Source organism: Sceloporus occidentalis, unplaced genomic scaffold (assembly GCF_023333645.1).
Source record: "Sceloporus occidentalis isolate IW3139 unplaced genomic scaffold, rSceOcc1.0.p SCAF_4, whole genome shotgun sequence".
Classification (NCBI taxonomy): domain Eukaryota; kingdom Metazoa; phylum Chordata; class Lepidosauria; order Squamata; family Phrynosomatidae; genus Sceloporus; species Sceloporus occidentalis.
The window spans coordinates 142,819,368-142,837,353 of record NW_028316984.1 but is presented as its reverse complement, the minus strand read 5'-3'; the positions used below and the strand labels follow the sequence as shown (position 1 = coordinate 142,837,353).

Genomic DNA, 17,986 nt, shown 5'->3' with positions numbered 1-17,986 from the left:
GCGTCTCTTCCAGACACCCCTAACCCTAGCACGGACTGAGTCCATCTTGACGTAGCGTCGCAACCCGGAAATGATGCGCGCTTCGGCACTTGCGGCATCTCTTCCAGGGCGCAGGAAGGAGCGCGGTTTTCGCGCTCCTTCTTTGCAGTGTCTAGGAATCGCGCCGTTTGGCTGCTGCGGTTTCCGGACGCTGCAACCAGCAGCGATGTGATACTGCCCCTTCTGGGCGGTCTGTAACGCGCCTCAGTCTCTCAGCCATTATACAAAACCAACTCAGGTACATGTGGTCATAGAACCAGGAACACAAGTACATGATAATATCGTTTGCCTGCTGTATGGCCTATTGTTTCCTAAATGTACTGTCTGTCTTCTCCTGTTTCATATACTGGAGAAAACAGTATAAAGAATTGAGTTTAAAAGCAGTAAGGACACAGTGTCAGATAAATAAGGAAACCAGGCCAGGAAAATCACATTTAAAAATCTGTATTAACAGCTGTATTAAGTGTCAGAAAAGATTCACTTTGGCCTCATCTACACTGCAGGAATAATGCAGTTTGACACTGCTTTAACTGTCATGGCTCCATGCTATGGGATTCTGGGATTGGTAGTTTTGTGAGCTATTCAGCCTTCTCTGACAGAGAAGTCTGGTGCCACAACAAACTACAAATCCCAGGATTACATAGGATGGAGCAATGGCAGTTAAAGCAGTGTCAAACTGCACTATTTCTTCATGCAGATGAATCCTTTGTCATTTTTAAAAAATTGTAACTAGATTCTATTATAACAGTGTGGCAGAAATTATGTTATTGAAGGATGTCTCAATACGAGCATCTCAATACTAGCATGGTGTAGTGGTTTGAGTGTTGGACTATGACTCTGGAGATCAGATTTCTGCTTAGCCATGGAAACTCACTGTAATCTTGGGAAAATCACACAATCTTAGCCCCAGAAAACTCTATGATACATAAGTTGGAAATGACTTGAAGGGACACAACAACAACAATTTGATAACAGCCATTAGAAAGCTTGCAAACTAGACAATCACCTGAATTTTACAAGTTCTGCATTCAAATGCAAATATCCATTTATTAGCATAAGTAGGGTTGCCATAACTGCCAACCTCCAAACCGGGACAAAAGTAAAAAAAATTTAGCCCCAAATGTAGGACACATTTTTAAAATGGAGGACACACAAACAACTGCAACAAAATAATAATTAAAAAAACATTAATGTAAACATGTTTCTTAGGCATACTCAAAATGGAGGACATTTTGGCATTATTCCTAGACACATGACAAAATGTACTTCCCTTTCTGGCCAACCCCCCCCACACACACACACCCAATTCCAAAACACACACAACAGCACATTTGGGCATTTGACATGGCTTTATTTAACATGGCCTCTAGCACGTCAAGGTGGTTTAACAAGAAGTGGATTTGTCCTCGGTTTCAACTGTACTTCTTACAAGTGTGTACTTGGTCAAGGCACTTTGGTTTTTCTTCACTGTGCATGAGTTTGTAAAAATCAGAGCAACTTATATTGGTCATGCCTCAGAGTATCAATATCATCATCATCATCACCATCATAATTGTTAAAAGAAGGCAGACTTGTTAGCATTAAAAGCACCAAAAATACACAGAAAATGCACTTTGGAAAGTCACACTGTCTCGCCTTCAGAAAGAGTGAGTGCATGCCTCAGAAGCTGACTGATATCATCATCATTATCATTGTTAAAGCAAGGCAGACTTGTTAGCATTAAAAGGACCAAAAATACACAGAAATGCACTTTGGAAAGTCACACTTTGCAAAAAAAAAAAAAAAAAAAGTACTTGAAATGGCCACTCACCACCACCTCCTCCTCCTTTTCTTTCCCTTTGACACCAAGAGCCCTTTCTCCTCCCCCTGGCCCAGAGGCCTCCTCCACTCCACCTCCTCCTCCTCCTCTGAGGCTTCTTGAAGCTGGCCAATGGCAGACTGGGGCTGGAAACAGTCCCGCCCCAGCTCTTCTGCCATTGGCCACCTTCCTCCTCCTCCTCCGCACCGCCCGCCCTTCTCCTCCTCTGGGCCGCGCGGCTGCGCCGGCATCAGCTTGTGCCCATGCGCAGGAGGAGGTGGAGGAGGCCCAGGCAACTGCTGCTGGTGGCATGTGCACATGCCCACGGCGCAGCACAATGGAGAAGGAGGTGGGTGGGTGGGTGGTGCAGCCGCGTGGCATGGCACAACACAGCGCATTCAGTACAGGAGGAGGAAAAGGAGGAGGTGGGCGGGCGGCATGGAGGAGGAGGAGGAGGTGGGCGAGCGGCACCGAGGAGGAGGAGGAGGTGGGCGGCCGGCGTGGTGGTGGAGGAGGAGGAGAAGGTGGCTGGCTGGCCGGCTGGCTGGCCAGCCACATTAGTGGACGGGGCAATGGCCGCATTAGCGGGCCAGGCCCCAGAGCTGGCTCCAGAGGCAGGATTTGGCGGGAACCGGGATGGGACTGTACCGGTACCGCCAAAACAGTGCATGTCCTGCCTGCCGGCGGGACATGGCAACCCTAAGCAAAAGTAAGTATATAAAGGAAAAGGTTATGCAAATAAAAGATGTTTTTCATCATTGTCGACACTTGTTTTACTTTGAAACAAGTACTATCTGTTTTCCAATATTCCCACCGGTCATCATAGACTGGAAAGCAACTACGAGAGAACAAAAACAAAAGAAAAAGGAACCTGTAATGCTTTTTTTTGGTATGAAATTATTTATAATGGTCTGAAATATAAAAAGGTCTGCTACAAAAATGTCATAATATGCTAGAATCAATGCACACTTTATGTTTTGAGTTTTTTCACTTGACAGAACTGAATGTTTAGATGCCTTAAAAGAGACAACTTCTATGAAAAAGCTTTGGATTCACATACATTTCATTTTATGCTACATTCATATCTTTTGCGCAACCCTTATAGGTTAAGAAGTGATAGGATTGCCTTGTTTAAATATGTGAAGTGGTGTCATATTGAGGATGGAGCAAGCTTGTTTTCTGTTGCTCCAGAGAATAGGACCCAGAGCAATGGATGCAAGCTACAGGAAAAGAGATTCTAGCTCAACATTAGGAGGCACTTCCTGACAGTAAGAGCTGTTTGACAGTGGAACACACTTCCTTGGAGAGCAGTGGAGTCTCTTTCTTTGAAGGTCTTTAGACAGAGGATGGATTGGGGGGGGGGGGGGGCTTTGATTGTGATTTCCTACATGGCAGTGGGCTGGACTAGATGGCCCTTGAGGTCTCTTCCAACTCTGTGATGCTATGATTCTACAAGAGGATGATGCAAAACCTAAATAATTCCCTGCTTCTAAACAAGAGTTGGTGAGAAGAAGAACAAGCAGTTCTGCATTACCTGCACTACTGCAGATCAGATTAAGGCTTCTGCTGCTTATCTTCAAAGCCTTTCATGGACTGAGACCCATGTGACTTAGAGTCAGCCATGAGGGTTCATTTAGGGACCAGCAATCAAACGTTTAGACTGTCTCTCCCAAAGCGAAAGCCCAAGGCAGTGATAACTGTTTGATCGTACTTGGTTCGGTTTAATAATAATATGTCAAGTAAAAGCCACAGCTAAAATCAGAGACTTGTCTATGGTTGCCCTGACGATTTGTAATGCCCTCTTCTATGGAGGTTATGACTCCTCTCTTGCCTTCTGGGCTTGCAAAAGAGCTACTAGGCTTACCTGTTTTGGTGGCTTTTAAAGGCCAACTTGGGACAGCTTTGAATTACTATTTTTGTATTCTATACAGGTGTACTGTATTATATTGTATTAGCCTAAGTTGGAATCTACATGAAGGCACACAACAACAACAACAAAACTTTATTCATGTGAAACATTTTGAAATTATAATACTCATATACAGTGGGCCCTTGTTATCTGCTGGGCTTTGGTTCCAGGACCCCCCGTGGATAACAAAATCCGTGGATGCTCAAGTCTCATTAAATACAGTGGCATAGTAAAACAGTGCCCCTTATATAAAATGGAAAATCAAAGTTTGCTATTTGGAATGTCTACTTTTTGGGAGTATTTTCAAGCCTTGGATGCTTGAATCCATGGATAAAAAAATCCACGGATAAGGAGGACCGAGTGTATGTAACTTGTCCCACAGGAGGGAATACAACAGATCTATCAAGGAAGCACCGTCCAGTTAAAAATTCTACCTACTAGCTATTCAAAATCTCTTTTTGTCATTCTGTTTTATATGAGTTATGGATTTTATATGACTACTTCCACCTGATAAAAGTATATTACCTTTTAAAATAAAGGGACTAAGTGAGTACAAGGCAGCTAAATCCAATGATCACAAACTAAATAACTCTTAGTATAATAATTCAGAATACAGACAATCAGGCAAAAACGAGTTTACAAACAAGAAGATCAACCAATCTGGTGATCTTCAGATGTGTTGGATTACAACTCCCAGAATCCCATGGGTCAGCTAAAGGTTTCAATTCTGGGAGCAACTGAGAAACAGGTTCAGACAAATTGCAGCAGAGGTTGACAATGAACCGTTCATTCAGTTGGGAGCTTACTTATATATATCAAACCTGTCTATCAGAAAATAGCCTTAATGAACCTAGAATTTCTATCAGTCTTATTATTATTATTATTATTATTATTATTATTATTATTATTATTGGACACTGGGCTTCTCTTCCGAAAAATAAAATTAAGTTGAATTGCTTGTTGGAAACCTGTAATGCAAGCTAGTTACAATAGCCATTTATTATTTCCTAAAATGTTCAAAAGTGTATTTCCTACAATCATAGACTTGGAAGAGACCACAAGGACCATCAGAGGTGGACATAAGACTGTCTTCCAGATGTAGTTGAACTGTAACTTCCTGCATTCCTTATCATCAACTGGAAAAATATGCAAAATATGCAGCAGGAAACTACAGTCCATCTACAAAGTTAGATTTTAAGACTTATTAATCCCATAGATACGTATGCACATGTTTTAAATCAAATTAACTTTCATTCAGAGTGCAACCTTCAAACTGATTAAGAAACTAAGGGGCAAAACAGACCAGTAATAAAAGCTGGCTTGGAGATGGTGTTGGGGCTTGGTGACCGCACGCCGCATGTCCCAACTCTGCCCCGAAGCCGGAGTCATGCTGCCCACCAAACCAGATGGCAGACAGTATGGGAACGCTCCTGTGGTGCAGCGATTAAACGCTACATGCCGCAGGAGCGGAGAAGAGGTGAAGTGGCAGCGAAAGGGGGGCCCTTTCCTTGGCACAAAAAGGAACAGCTTTCTTCTGCTCCTTGTTGGGCCGGGAATGGCTAGATTGGAGCCGTGGTCCCAGTCTGGCCCACAAAGGGCCCCGATCTGGCACACAAAGGGTGGCATGACGTGGCCCCTTTGAGGCCATCTGTTTTCAGCCAAAGTTAACTTTATATTATGACTTGTCATGGCTCCCTGTAGTGTTAGACCTGTTAACCCAATACTTTCAATCACATACTAAATATCAAACAAGCAATATCTTACCTCCAATGTTTTCTAAACCTTCCACAACAGTCTCTCTCACCTGTTAAGAAGGGAGGGAGGGAAATGATAACATGTTGGCTTTTGTCTGTTTGGTTTCCTGGAGACAATCAGTTTTCAGTATCATGAGGGATGAAATATCCAAACACGTTATTTCAACTTCATCAGTTTTCTAGTTGAAAGAACTACTAAAGTAGTTAATCAGATTAATTTTAAAGAGGTTCAATAATAATTGCAGATAGAATGACAGCACTCTGAATTAGAAAAAATGTCATTAAAAAAAGACATTGCTACAGCCCATAAGTGATTACCTTCAGATCTGTATCATACCTTCAGTTTCCCTTCTTTGATCCACTGAGAAAGCTGCATAGTACCAGCTGCATATTTGTCCATGTAGTTCAAAATTAGAAATCTTTCTCTGTAAACAATCAGAATGAACATTAAGGCTTTAAGATGAAGGCTTTCATGAAAGTAATCAAGGCTGTGTACAGTAAACTAAACTAAAATAAATTACTGTACAACACAAAACATAAACTACTAAAACAATTTAACATATTTTTTAAACTTTTAGCATCTTTTCAGTAAGTCGGAAAGAAAGACAGGAAGGGAGGGAGTCATAAGGTGAATGGACAGCATTTCACAGTTCTCAAGTCAAACTCCAAGAGAAAGTGCTTTCATATGTGCCCACCACATACATTTCTGTAGAGTAATGATAAAGGGCTTTCCCATCAGATCTTAATATCCATTTTCAACTACATTCACAATAAATCAGGCAGTTCCTTAACCAAGCCCTGACGTATTTAGGTTTAAAACCTTTCTGAGTAAGATCAGAAAACAAATGGCAACAAGTCAAAATCTTTCATTAGTGTCCACATAATTTGATCTGAGCACCAACTGATAGCCTAATATCGTCCTAAGTCCTAAAGTAAGTCCTAAAATAAGTGTACGTAGGACAGCAGCTTCCATATACCAAACAATGGCCAATGATCAGCAGAAAGGAGACCATCTTTTTTCAGTGGGTTGAAACAAGAACACAGAATGCTTACCTTTTGCAGTTAGAAAGAGTCAAGGAATCCTGATCAAAGAGTATGCAGTGAAGCAAAATTTAACCTAGTTATATATGTAAATCACTTATGAAAACACACAAAAAAAAGCCCATCCCTCTTTGCTCCTACTGTTATGTTTAGTTCCCATCCTTCACCTTCTCACTGGTCACTCAAAAGCATAAGATGATGAATGGGGAATATTGGCCTTACCATTGCAACAGATAAAGGCCCCATTCACACTACAAAAATAACCCGGTGTGAAACTGGGTAATTTCCTTGGTGTTCATACTGGCTCCGAATGCATTTGGTGCACTTTTTTTTTTTTGGGGGGGGGGGGGGCGCTACCAAAAAACCTACCTAACCTGGTGCAAATTAACCCGGGAATTTTTCAGAGTCTTCTCAAAAGATCTGCACTGTCTCGCATAACTGGCATAAAGACATACAGACATAAAGGAGATTAAATCCATCGACAGGAGGACACACTGGTTGCTATACCACCAATTAATGGAAAGATTTGAGATAGATAAAAGGGAGATAAGATTTTATTTTCAGAAAAATGAAATTGATAAAATAATGTTTGAAGAAAAATCCAAGCAAATCACTAAACTCTATAAAGCAATCCTAACTAGGAAATTAGAAGAAGACATAATCAAAGACCACATGCCGAGATGGGCAAGAGATTTGGCAAAGTGATTGCTTAGTTTAGACAATTGTATTCAAACCAGGTGAAAAATCAGAAAGTTTACGAGAAATCAAAACCTTAAGGAAAATTATTATAAAATGGAAACAAGATGGCATTTGACCCCATCCAGACTGGCTAAAATATACAAAAATCCAAATATGGTCTGTTGGAAATGCAAAAAGAACTCTGGCAATTGGCTACACATGTGGTGGTCATGTCCTGTATAGAAAAGTTTTGGAGATATAGCCATAAATCAATCCAATCTATTCTAGACATCTCTTTCGAACTAACTCCAGAACTGTACCTCTTAAATATGACGGGCACTATCCAACATAATGACCAAACTAAACACTGGAAGCAGATTCTCTATATGATCTCAGTAGCAAGAGTGATGTTGGCACAGAATTGGAAAATACCCGAGGTGGCTTCAAAAGATAACTGGCTACTGAGAATGTTAGAGATTGCTGAAACAGACAAATTTCAGATTCTCTGGCAAGCGAACCAAACACTAAATCCAAAGAACGATGGATAGGTCTCCTCTCTTACTGTGAGAAATAATGGAATTATACAAATTAGAAATAATTACTTTAAAATAACTGGCTATGAGTACCGTACTCATAGAGGTCTATTTTCACAAGATTGTCTATTGAGTCTAAGTTTTGTATTTTTTGAGGAAACAAAAATAATTAAAATGACTAAGTTAAAATGAAGTTGTTAAAACAACATAGAAAGGAACAAAAGAAGATGATGATCACCCCTTGTAGGTTTTTTTCTATTTGGAATGTCAATACTGTCAATATAAATGTTCAGATAGCCTTAATTTGGAACCACCAATTTACAGAAAAATGTATATATATTTGTTTTTTGTTTTTTTATTAATATTTTTAAATTTTAAAATACAAATTGTTACACTTTCTTCATACAAATATATGCTTTAACACTTTACTTATTTTATACTAAATACCACCTCAGTGCACCCTTCCCTGGAACCATTCTCCATCCATGTACTCCAACCAAAATTTTAATTCATCTCGTGAAGGTAATTTTCCATCTTCTTTTCTTAATACTTTTTCAATATTTTTTTTCATATTTCATAAAAATCATTTCTTTTTCATAATCCTTTCTTCACTTTCAATTTACATGTTAATTTATTATTAATTGCTATTTGCCAGACTTCTTTACACCTATCCTCCAGTTCCACATTTATTTTCATTTTCCAACTTCTTGCTATAATCAATCTCGCTGCTGTAAGCAAATTTGTTACAAGATCTCTTTCTTCTTTTTCCATATATATTTGTAAATGTAGAAAGATGTGTATATAAATAATAATAATAATAATAATAATAATAATAATAAATTTTATTTATATTTCCCGCCTCTCCCTGCAGACCGAGGCAGGATCACAGCAAAGAATCAACAGTGCAAAATACAAAATACAATATTATTTAAAAATACAACAATAAAACGGCCAGCAATACTGCAGCCAATCATTAAAATATCCAAATCATCGTCTGTTTACCATGCTATCGAATCAGAAGTAGGATATGCCAACTTATATTCTGGTTTTTTAGCCAATAAAATTCTTTAACTAATTAAAAAAAAAAGACAATAACGCGGTGTGAAACTGGGTAATTTTCTTTGTGTTCATATTGGTCCCAAATGTATTTGGTGCACTTAGCGGGTGGGGGGGGGGGAGGCAAAAAAACCACTTAACATGGTGCAAATGAACCCAGGAATTTTTCCCCAAAAGATCTGTACTGTCTCGCATAGTCAGCAGTGTGAATACCATGCTTGAATACATATGGGGCACATTCACACTTCCTTTTTCTTACCAGAATGATGCAAATCACCTACTCATGCGTTCTTGGTTTGTTATTCACACTATGGAACCACATCTTTTGCAAACCACACCTCTCCGGATTTGGTTGCTCACATTTGCCTGCACTCATCTTTGCTCCCGTACCCACTGGCACCCCTCAGCCAGGCAGAGGATCCTCTTTCCGCCACTCCAGGGAGTCAGCATCAGCTCACCCACCTCTTAATCCCCATCTGCTCCAGGGTATTGAATTCTGGGAAGTGTAGTTTGTTGCCACACTGGAACTTTCCCTTCTACTTTCCCTTTTTTCTCCTGTCAGTAGCTGTTCTGCTGTGAAAGGGGTGGCACTTTTGTAACTCGATGATGCGAATGTCTTCGAAATGAAATTCACACTACCATCTAAAGTGTACTTTCCTGATCCTTGCTTCCTGTCTGTGGTTCTTTTTGTTGCTCACATTCCTGCCTCATGTTTTAGTTTTCTGCTCAGTTGCTAATTATATGCATGAATCTCTTCTGGACAGTCATCAATATGGTTGAAATGATCACTTACTTGCTTTTCATTCTGCCAGGCATTGCATAATTGTCACTTGCTATTTGATGTTCTTTTGTAGTCTGTTTTATTGAATCATTTCCTGTATTGCTATGTATTTTATATGTATTATCCTATCCTACTAGAGAGGCCCCTTCCCCACCACCACTCCTTTTGTGTCGTATCTTTTTAGATTGTAAGCCTGAGGGCAGGGAACCGTCCAATTAAAAAGATTGTATGTACAGCGCTGTGTAAATTTACAGCGCTTTATAAATAAAGGTTAATAATAATAATAATAATAATAATAATAATAATAATAATAATAATACCTATATCCAAAATCAGAATTTTCCACACTGAGGTGAAAATGTTTCCAATATATTTATACACTGACAACAGTTGCATATTAGCTGCATGTCTGCCTACATAATATAAACCAGAGTCTGCAAAAGCAACTCTGGGGGAATACAATTTCCTGAATCCCCCAGCTATAGTCCCAATTACTATGCTGGCTGGGGAATTCTGGGAATTGTCATCCCCAAAAGTAACACTTCCAAGCTCCGGTTCAAACACTAGATACATTTCCCTGAAATTATTCTTCTCATTTTGTCTTTATGTCGAGCTGCTTCTACACTGGATATTGGTTTTTGTAAGTCTGTAACTAATCCCTTTTTTTCAAATAAATATTTAAATGAACTTGTTCCTAAAAGATAAACAAAATCAATGCTAACATAACCCAGCAGATGTTATATTTACAGCGCTATATAAATAAAGGTTAATAATAATAATAATAATATTTGTATTCAATTCAGGTAAGTTGATTGGTTGATTAATAAGAAATACCTTGTGATATTCTTTGCTTTCCTTAATTCTTCTGTTGCTGGAGGCAAAGGAGGTGGATAAGGCACATCCTTATTGTATTGGGAAATCTGGCCACATAAAATGATATGGCTATTTGGATTCATCTGTTAGAGACAAAACAGATATATTACTTTTATGTCTTGATACAAGCATGAAAGTTGAAACATACATTAAGGCTACAATCCTGTATACACATACTTGAAAGTAAGACTCAGGCACTGAGCAGGTGGAGAGGAAAAGCCAGCTTACCTCTGGGGTTTCCTGATTTAGTGAGAACCCACTGACTGCACCCACTGCTTCTTCTCCTGCTTCTATAGTTGGATCATAAACTGGGATTATGGTTATATTGATGGGTTTTCCCTTAAGTCTTATTGATGTGATTCAGTCAGACTTTGCATTATATCCTTTGACAGCTTTTGAAATATCTCTCCTTACTATTAATGCTACCCCATTTCTTCTCTGATTTTAATTACTTAAGTAAAACACTGAATAAAATTCTCTTTCTCAGAATATCCCATTCCTGTCCACTTTAGCTTGCTCAGTCCAAGCACTGCAATGTTCATATGTTCTATTTCTTGCTTTACTATGTCTAGTTTTTTCATGCTTCCCACATTCCATGTTCCTGTAATATATGTTGTACAACTTCAGACTTTCCTTTTGTCTCTGAGCATGTCAACAGGTGAATGTCTTTTCAGCTTGAGTCCAGTTACATCATTAGCCACAGCATTACCCATAGTTCTCCTCTACTGTATCCCAGCAGTTCACTGAGGGCCATCCAACCAAGGTGTTTAACCTTCTGATACTATCTTGTTTCATTTTGGATTGTCTCATCATAGGGAATTTTTGGTAAAAGACAGTAACAGCATGGTTTACCATGCTTTTCCAGCTGTACAGTAGTAATAGCATTAGCTATGGGGCCACTGTTGTTGTCTCTCAGAGATCCTCCACCAGTGTCATCCCCCACTACAACTGCTGCCCTGTGGCTTTTGGCATGTTTAATTTAGCTCCTCAGCAAAAGTCTATCTAACATGGGACATCCTACCATTAGCGTTGCTACCATCAGAATAGCCTTTTGCCTTGCAGAAGCACATAATCCCACCTCTGCAGAAAGGTAGTGCCATGGTGAGAAAAGCTACACTTGGATTCTCCTTCATTTAATTGTACCCACAACCGCTTTGGCTCCGAATAATTTTTGCATTTGTAATCTTGCAATGCCTGTGCCAGAGTTAGCAACCATTGTATGCCTGGAATCATTCATTGCTAATGTGCATGTTATTCTACAGACATTAAGAAACAATATATTTGACTCCCCCCTCCCCACAACCACTCTCTTTCTGTGTCATTGTAACCTGCAGCCATTTTGTCTTCTCTTTTTCCTCTACAAGACTATGTGTTTGATTATGAACAATTAATTTGTTAGTACAGTACAGCTATTTTTATATGCTTTAAAATGATGACTAAGGGGCTGTACAGACCAGCACTTTGTGCCTGCCTGTACGTGTGATAAGGCTGAGCTTCCAAACACTCAAAGCCCTTACTGCACCGCCTGGCCGCTATTATGGTGCGCATCCATCAACACGGCACTGCGCATGCCAAGCACAGTGCCCAAACGGTGCTGTGCAGAAGGAATGTCATTATGGCATGCTGGTGATATGCGGCTACAAGCACCCTTCAGCGGCACCAGGACGTAACGGCTGTGCCACGCCGTTTCGACGTGACATGGCCAGTATCTCAAAATGGCGGTGCCTGTGTGTACAGGGCGCTGACATTTTGATGCCCCCGTCACATGCTAGTGGTGAGGCCGGTATGGACATTGCATCCTCGGCCAACCTCTAGCACGTGACGGGGGCACACTATCTGCAGGTATGTACAGCGCCACAGTTTGAAAACTCTTGTAACAGAATGCTAAATGGTTAACCATGCCAATTAAGAGAACAGTCGAAAGGAACAGTGTGTTTATTTTGTGTTATGAAGCAGAGCTGAAGAACATTCAGTTCATTTGGCCTACATTCTGTTACAACAACCAGAAATATATAGTTTTAATTTATTCTTCTGAAGGAAAAATGAGAGTTCAACAACAACAACAAAAATCAACACACCTTCTCCTTCAATTACTGGTGAACTTGTCACCAGGCCAAGCAACAACCCAACAACAGTTTTTTCCAAATAAGGGGAAATGTACCTTAAGAAAACTTTAAGTTGTTTCAGCATACTTCTGCAGGCAGCCTCATTTATAACAGTGAAATATTAGAACATCAGAATATTATATATTAGAATATTATGTCCCATGTTAAAATATTAGAATAACATTAGAGAACGGACCTCCCACTATTTAAGCTGGCAGGTTTAGTTATATTTCACCAAAGTTATATTTCACTAAAGTTGGTATTTCACCAAAAGCTCTTTTCATAGAATCATAGAGTTGGAAGAGACCACACGGGCCATCCAGTCCAATCCCCTGCCACGCAGGAAATCCAAATCAAAGCATCCCCGACAGATGGCCATCTAGCCTCTGCTTAAAGACCTCCAAGGAAGGAGACTCCATTACACTCCAAGGGAGTGTGTTCCACTGTCGAACAGCCCTTACTGTCAAGAAGTTCTTCCTAATGTTGAGGTGGAATCTCTTTTCCTGTAGCTTGCATCCATTGTTCTGGGTCCTGTTCTCTGGTGCAGCAGAAAACAAGCTTGCTCCCTCCTCAATATGACATCCTTTCAAATATTTAAACAGGGCTATCGTATCACCTCTTAACCTTCTCTTCTCCAGGCTAAACAACCCCAACTCCCTGAGTTGTTCCTCATAGGACATGGTTTCCAGACCTTTCACCATTTTACTTGCCCTCCTTTGGACACACTCCAGTTTTTCCACATCCTTTTTAAATTGTGGTGCCCACACCTGGACACAATATTCCAGGTGGGGCCTGACCAAAGCAGAATACAGTGGCACTATTACTTCTCTTGATCTAGACACTATACTTTTATTGATGCAGCCTAAAATTGCATTGGCCTTTTTAGCTGCCGCATCGCACTGTTCACTCATGTTCAACTTGTGGTCTACTTGGACTCCCAGATCCCTTTCACATGTAGTCTCATTCAGCCAGGTGACCCCCATCCTTTATCTGTGCATTTTATTTTTCTGCCCTAAGTGCAGTACCTTACATTTCTCCGTGTTGAATTTCATTTTGTTAGCTTTGGCCCAACTTTCTAGTTTATTCAGGTCATTTTGAATGTTGATCCTGTCCTCTGGGGTATTTGATAGTTTACAGTACATGGGTAAAACTAGGCTGTTTAAAATTTTTTGCATGCCACTGGTCCTGCACTAAAAACAACCCATACAGAAAAAAAAGATCACTAGAACATCCCCCCATAAAAAAAAACCCCTAAAAAGATATGGTAAAATCACACATGATTTCTACAGCTGCAGTAACTCTCAGTGTTCAGATTATGACATCTTCATCTCATGAATTCATTCAAAGGCAGAACCTAGATTCTCAAAGTTCACTGAAAACCTATGAAAGCCATAAAATGTTCCAAATGCTGTAACCAGAATTTGGGAAGTCAACAACACTGAAAAAAGCCCCTTTGAACTTCACAAAATGGAAGAAAGTCTCCTACAAGATGACAAGGTAGACATCGGTCAAGATCTGAGTATTCCAGAGTTCCTGCCGTGCTTGTTAATCATTTATGCTGTACATGCTTTGCTTTGTATTACTGGATGATGGGATGTGTCATACTTTTGATTGTCAGGTGGAAAAAAAACTTATCTATGGGGCTATACAGACCGCCCCAAAGGAACGGCCTGCAGCAGCCCCTTTCCTTGCCAAATCAGGGCCACGGCAACCTCACACTACGGCACTGATGGAGCCTCTGGAGGGTGCAAAAAGGAGCTGCAGACTCCAGCTCCTTTTTGCGCCCTCCAAAGGAGGTGCATCATTATGCTGCATGCCGTCTGGAGTGGCGTGCGGCATCATGGCACCCTGGCGGTGGAGTTAGGCCAAGCGTCATCTGGATATTGTGCCCTAGCTGTGCCCACAGGCTGGCCTTTCGGGCTGGTCTGTACAGGCCTTATGTTGGAGTCAGTTAATAATCAGATGAGAAAGGGAGGTAATAGGCACTGGGACCTCTCACGGTCAGTTCCATGGGAATGCCTGGTATGAAGAGAAACAACGGGGCTGTCTGGAGAAAAGGATGTTTGTGTTTAAGGAGAAATGGGGTTTTAGAGCATGTCAACGATTAAAATGCTTTGTGCTTTTAATGTATTGTGTAAATGAAATTGCTTTAGACTTAGCAACATCGCTATACTGTGAAATGCTTTAGTTTCTGAATAAAGCCTGCTGTTTTACACTAATGTTTAGACCTCTGAGCTTAAGTCAGACCGTACATGACTGAATTTGAGGCTATAAGTTCCTGAGACTCCCTTTTTGCTCCATCAATCTTACTTTGGATGGCAATCGTACCTGGCACTGTGTCACTGCAACAGAAAGAGAGTTATGTGTGTGGCAACAGGAGACTGTACAATGTCTAAAGGAAACTATACATACCAAGGCAAGATTGTAGATTGTACCTAAACCTTATTAGGGCAGAGGCACTAATTGTGCAGTTCTCCAGATGTTGTTCAGTTGCAGCTTCCATCAGTCCTAGCCAGCACTGCCAATGGTGAAGAATGCTAGGAGCTGAAGTTTAACAACTTCTGAAAGGCCATACAACTGCCACCCTGTAACACTCTCACAGTGAAGTCCAGCATCTTCAGTCCAGATGCTTTACTGTCTGTGTTCTAATCAAGGCTTCTTTCAGGGGAGCATGTGAAATAAACATGAAATAAAAGATTCAGCAATACTGTAGGAATCAGCTTTGTTGCATTCTGCCACTTCCACACTGGCAGAACGTTATCCATATTAACTCTCTGTGCTCAGTGGAATCTACTCTTCAGTGAGTGCGCACAGAAATTCAGCAATGATTTTGAAAATATGGCTACAAGAAGTGTCCAGTGGTATACTGAGAAAAGATACAACATTACTGAGAATATGGGAAACAAATTTGTGCATACCTATTGATCTTCACTGACCATACTGGATCTGCACTGAGCAATGGTTCTTCTACTTCATTTGAGAAGAATGGCTACTTTGCTTTAATGGGTAAGAACATAAGAAGAGTCCTGCTGCATCAGATCAAAGGCCTATTTAGGCCTAGCTGCCTTTGAGAAACCCACAGCAGGATATGAATACAACAACACTCTCCTGCATGGGTTTCCTAGCAACTGGTATTGGGAGACATATTGCTTCTGATATTGTAACAATATATGGTTATTGTGACTGATAGACATATCTTCCATTAATTTGTCTAATTCCCTTTTCAGACTTCTCAGATGGGCAACCATCAGCCACAGAAGCAAATTTCTTTAACTATGCACTATGTGAAGAAGTGTCCTCTGAATGGTTTTTGAAGAGGTTAGCTATGACCTGTTCTATTCTTCTTAAAATGCAAACCTTCCAATGTTAACTATGCTAACATGAGCATCATCTTTCCATGGCTCATTTACAGATGGCTTCAGCATGTCTCTAGAGTTACTCTTCTATGTAATTTTTCAGGTTCTAGCTCATAGATGCTTACACATAGTAGCAGGCTGCATACAGGCAACTGTCAGCAAGGAATGTTGTAATTTATCTCTGCCAGGAAACCTATATAAACAAGCTGGCAGAGGCAGCTGGGGGATTCAACATATGTGAGGCAGTGTATCTACTCCAGGTTTTATTCACAACGTTTTTTAACCTTAAATGTCCTAGGTGTTGAGCCATTTTCCCCAGATAAAATCAGCACCTGGAATAGCTCCTTTAATGTCTGGATTAAAGACCTGAGCAGATTCACTGTTGCACTGATGTAGGAGCCCCTAGTTACTTCAGCAGACTGGGTTGGGGGAGCCCAGAAGGTAAGTAAGTTTAGAAAAAAGGCCCAAATCCAAAAAGTATGAGATGTTTGGTGTGAAGTGGGAGAATGTTTATAATAATAATAAATTTTTATTTATATCTCCCTCTTCTCCCTTTGGATACTAAGATCTCACAGGAGCAATGAAATGACTAGCTTCTGTTTTTCTGCACTTTAAATAGGTGAAAGTGAAGTTATTCATTAGATTAAGTTGTGCCTTTGATGAACACATTGTTTGAGTAATGGATTGTGGCTGGAGCGGTTGAAAGAATCAGGAGAAATAAGCTGAAATTCCAGTCCAACAGACCTCATATCTGCAAGAAGGGCTTTCTACCCCATATGTATTCTCAAGGAAAGATCATACCTAAATGCTGGTTGCATGCACATCATCTTTTTATAGACACTAAGGGACTGTGCATACCGTTCATGAAAGGCAGCCTGGGGGCAGAGTCAGGGCATGGTTTCCACATGACACATGCTCCAACACTGTCCCCAGGGCGGCGTGATGGTACACTCCACTCAACACAGTGCGTGGTGTCATGGCGGTCCTCTAACACTGCATCCACACTACGCAGCGCCAAAGGAGTGCCTTAAAGCCATGGCGCTGTGGCTATTGATCCATTTCCAGGGTGCAAAACGGACCTGGTTTTTGCGGCTCCTTTTTGCACCCTGGAAAGGCCAAATCAGGGCCATGGCATGCGGTTGCCATGGCCGCGATCTGATGCAGCCAGAGGTGGCTGCAAGCCAACCCTTTGGGGTGGTCTGCATGGCCTCTAAGAAGGGCAGGAACCTGGAGAGCTGCAAATCTACAAGAAATTTATTTGAGTCTTAAGGGATGTGTGCCTGGTTGTCAGCTGGAAAAACTCCATGTCTGATTAGTAAGTTCATACAGTGGGTTCTGTTTTTGTCAGGTCTTGTTCAGTACATGGCACTCTGTCTCCATAGGCAAGGCTCCTTCGACCATAAAGGGACTCTCCCCTGCCATCGGGACGAGCGGGCCAAGGTGGACTGTTTGCCTTGCCGCTTGTGCAGCGTTGCTTTAAGGGGAGGGAGGCCGGTGAGAGCATATATCAAGTGTATTTACCTGACCCTGAAGACCAGGGACAGTCTAGGGATTCTGTTGGTCTACAGGCCACCCCGTGCGCTAACAGACTCCCTAGCCGAGCTGACACAACTGGTCTCGGAGCTGGTGTTGGAGTCCCCCAGGCTTCTTGTTCTGGGGGACCTCAACATCCCCTTCGAGGCCAGCCATGGTCCAACGGGTGCATCTCGGGAGTTCATGGCTACCATGACAGCCATGGGCCTGTCCCAACTAGTCTCAAGGCCCACGCATTCGGCCGGTAATGCACTCGATGTCCTCTTCTGTTCGGATATGGAAACTCCGTGGGCGGAGGTTATCAATATCTCCACCTTGTCATGGACAGACTATCAAGGCTTCTACCCGGATCCCCCCCAGGGGTGACGGACCTATTAGGATGATCCACCCTCGAAGGCTGATGGAACCCAAAAGGTTCCAAGAAGCCCTAGAGGGATATATGGTTGGAACTAACAGCGATTCTGTTGACGCCCTGACTAACACCTGGGATACAGATCTCTCCAGGGCTATACACAGCATCGCTCCCAAGC

The 17,986-nt window shown here is 41.3% G+C and overlaps 1 protein-coding gene across 4 annotated transcripts in view; it reads right to left on the bottom strand.

Annotated features, from left to right (window-relative positions):
- Positions 1 to 1,369: 1,369 nt before the first annotated feature.
- LOC149314753 (prostaglandin reductase 2-like) overlaps positions 1,370 to 17,986 on the bottom strand; it is a 31,549-nt gene continuing 14,932 nt past the window's right edge. For all 4 annotated transcript variants that reach the window (XM_089521858.1, XM_089521856.1, XM_089521857.1 and 1 more), the window contains exons 7-10: positions 10,424 to 10,545; positions 5,838 to 5,925; positions 5,511 to 5,550; positions 1,370 to 2,675 (exon numbers count right to left, since the gene is read on the bottom strand). In XM_089521858.1, the coding sequence (XP_089377984.1) occupies positions 2,611 to 2,675; positions 5,511 to 5,550; positions 5,838 to 5,925; positions 10,424 to 10,545 (315 nt within the window). In that variant the 3' untranslated portion in view covers positions 1,370 to 2,610. The remainder of the gene's footprint in view (positions 2,676 to 5,510; positions 5,551 to 5,837; positions 5,926 to 10,423; positions 10,546 to 17,986) is intronic.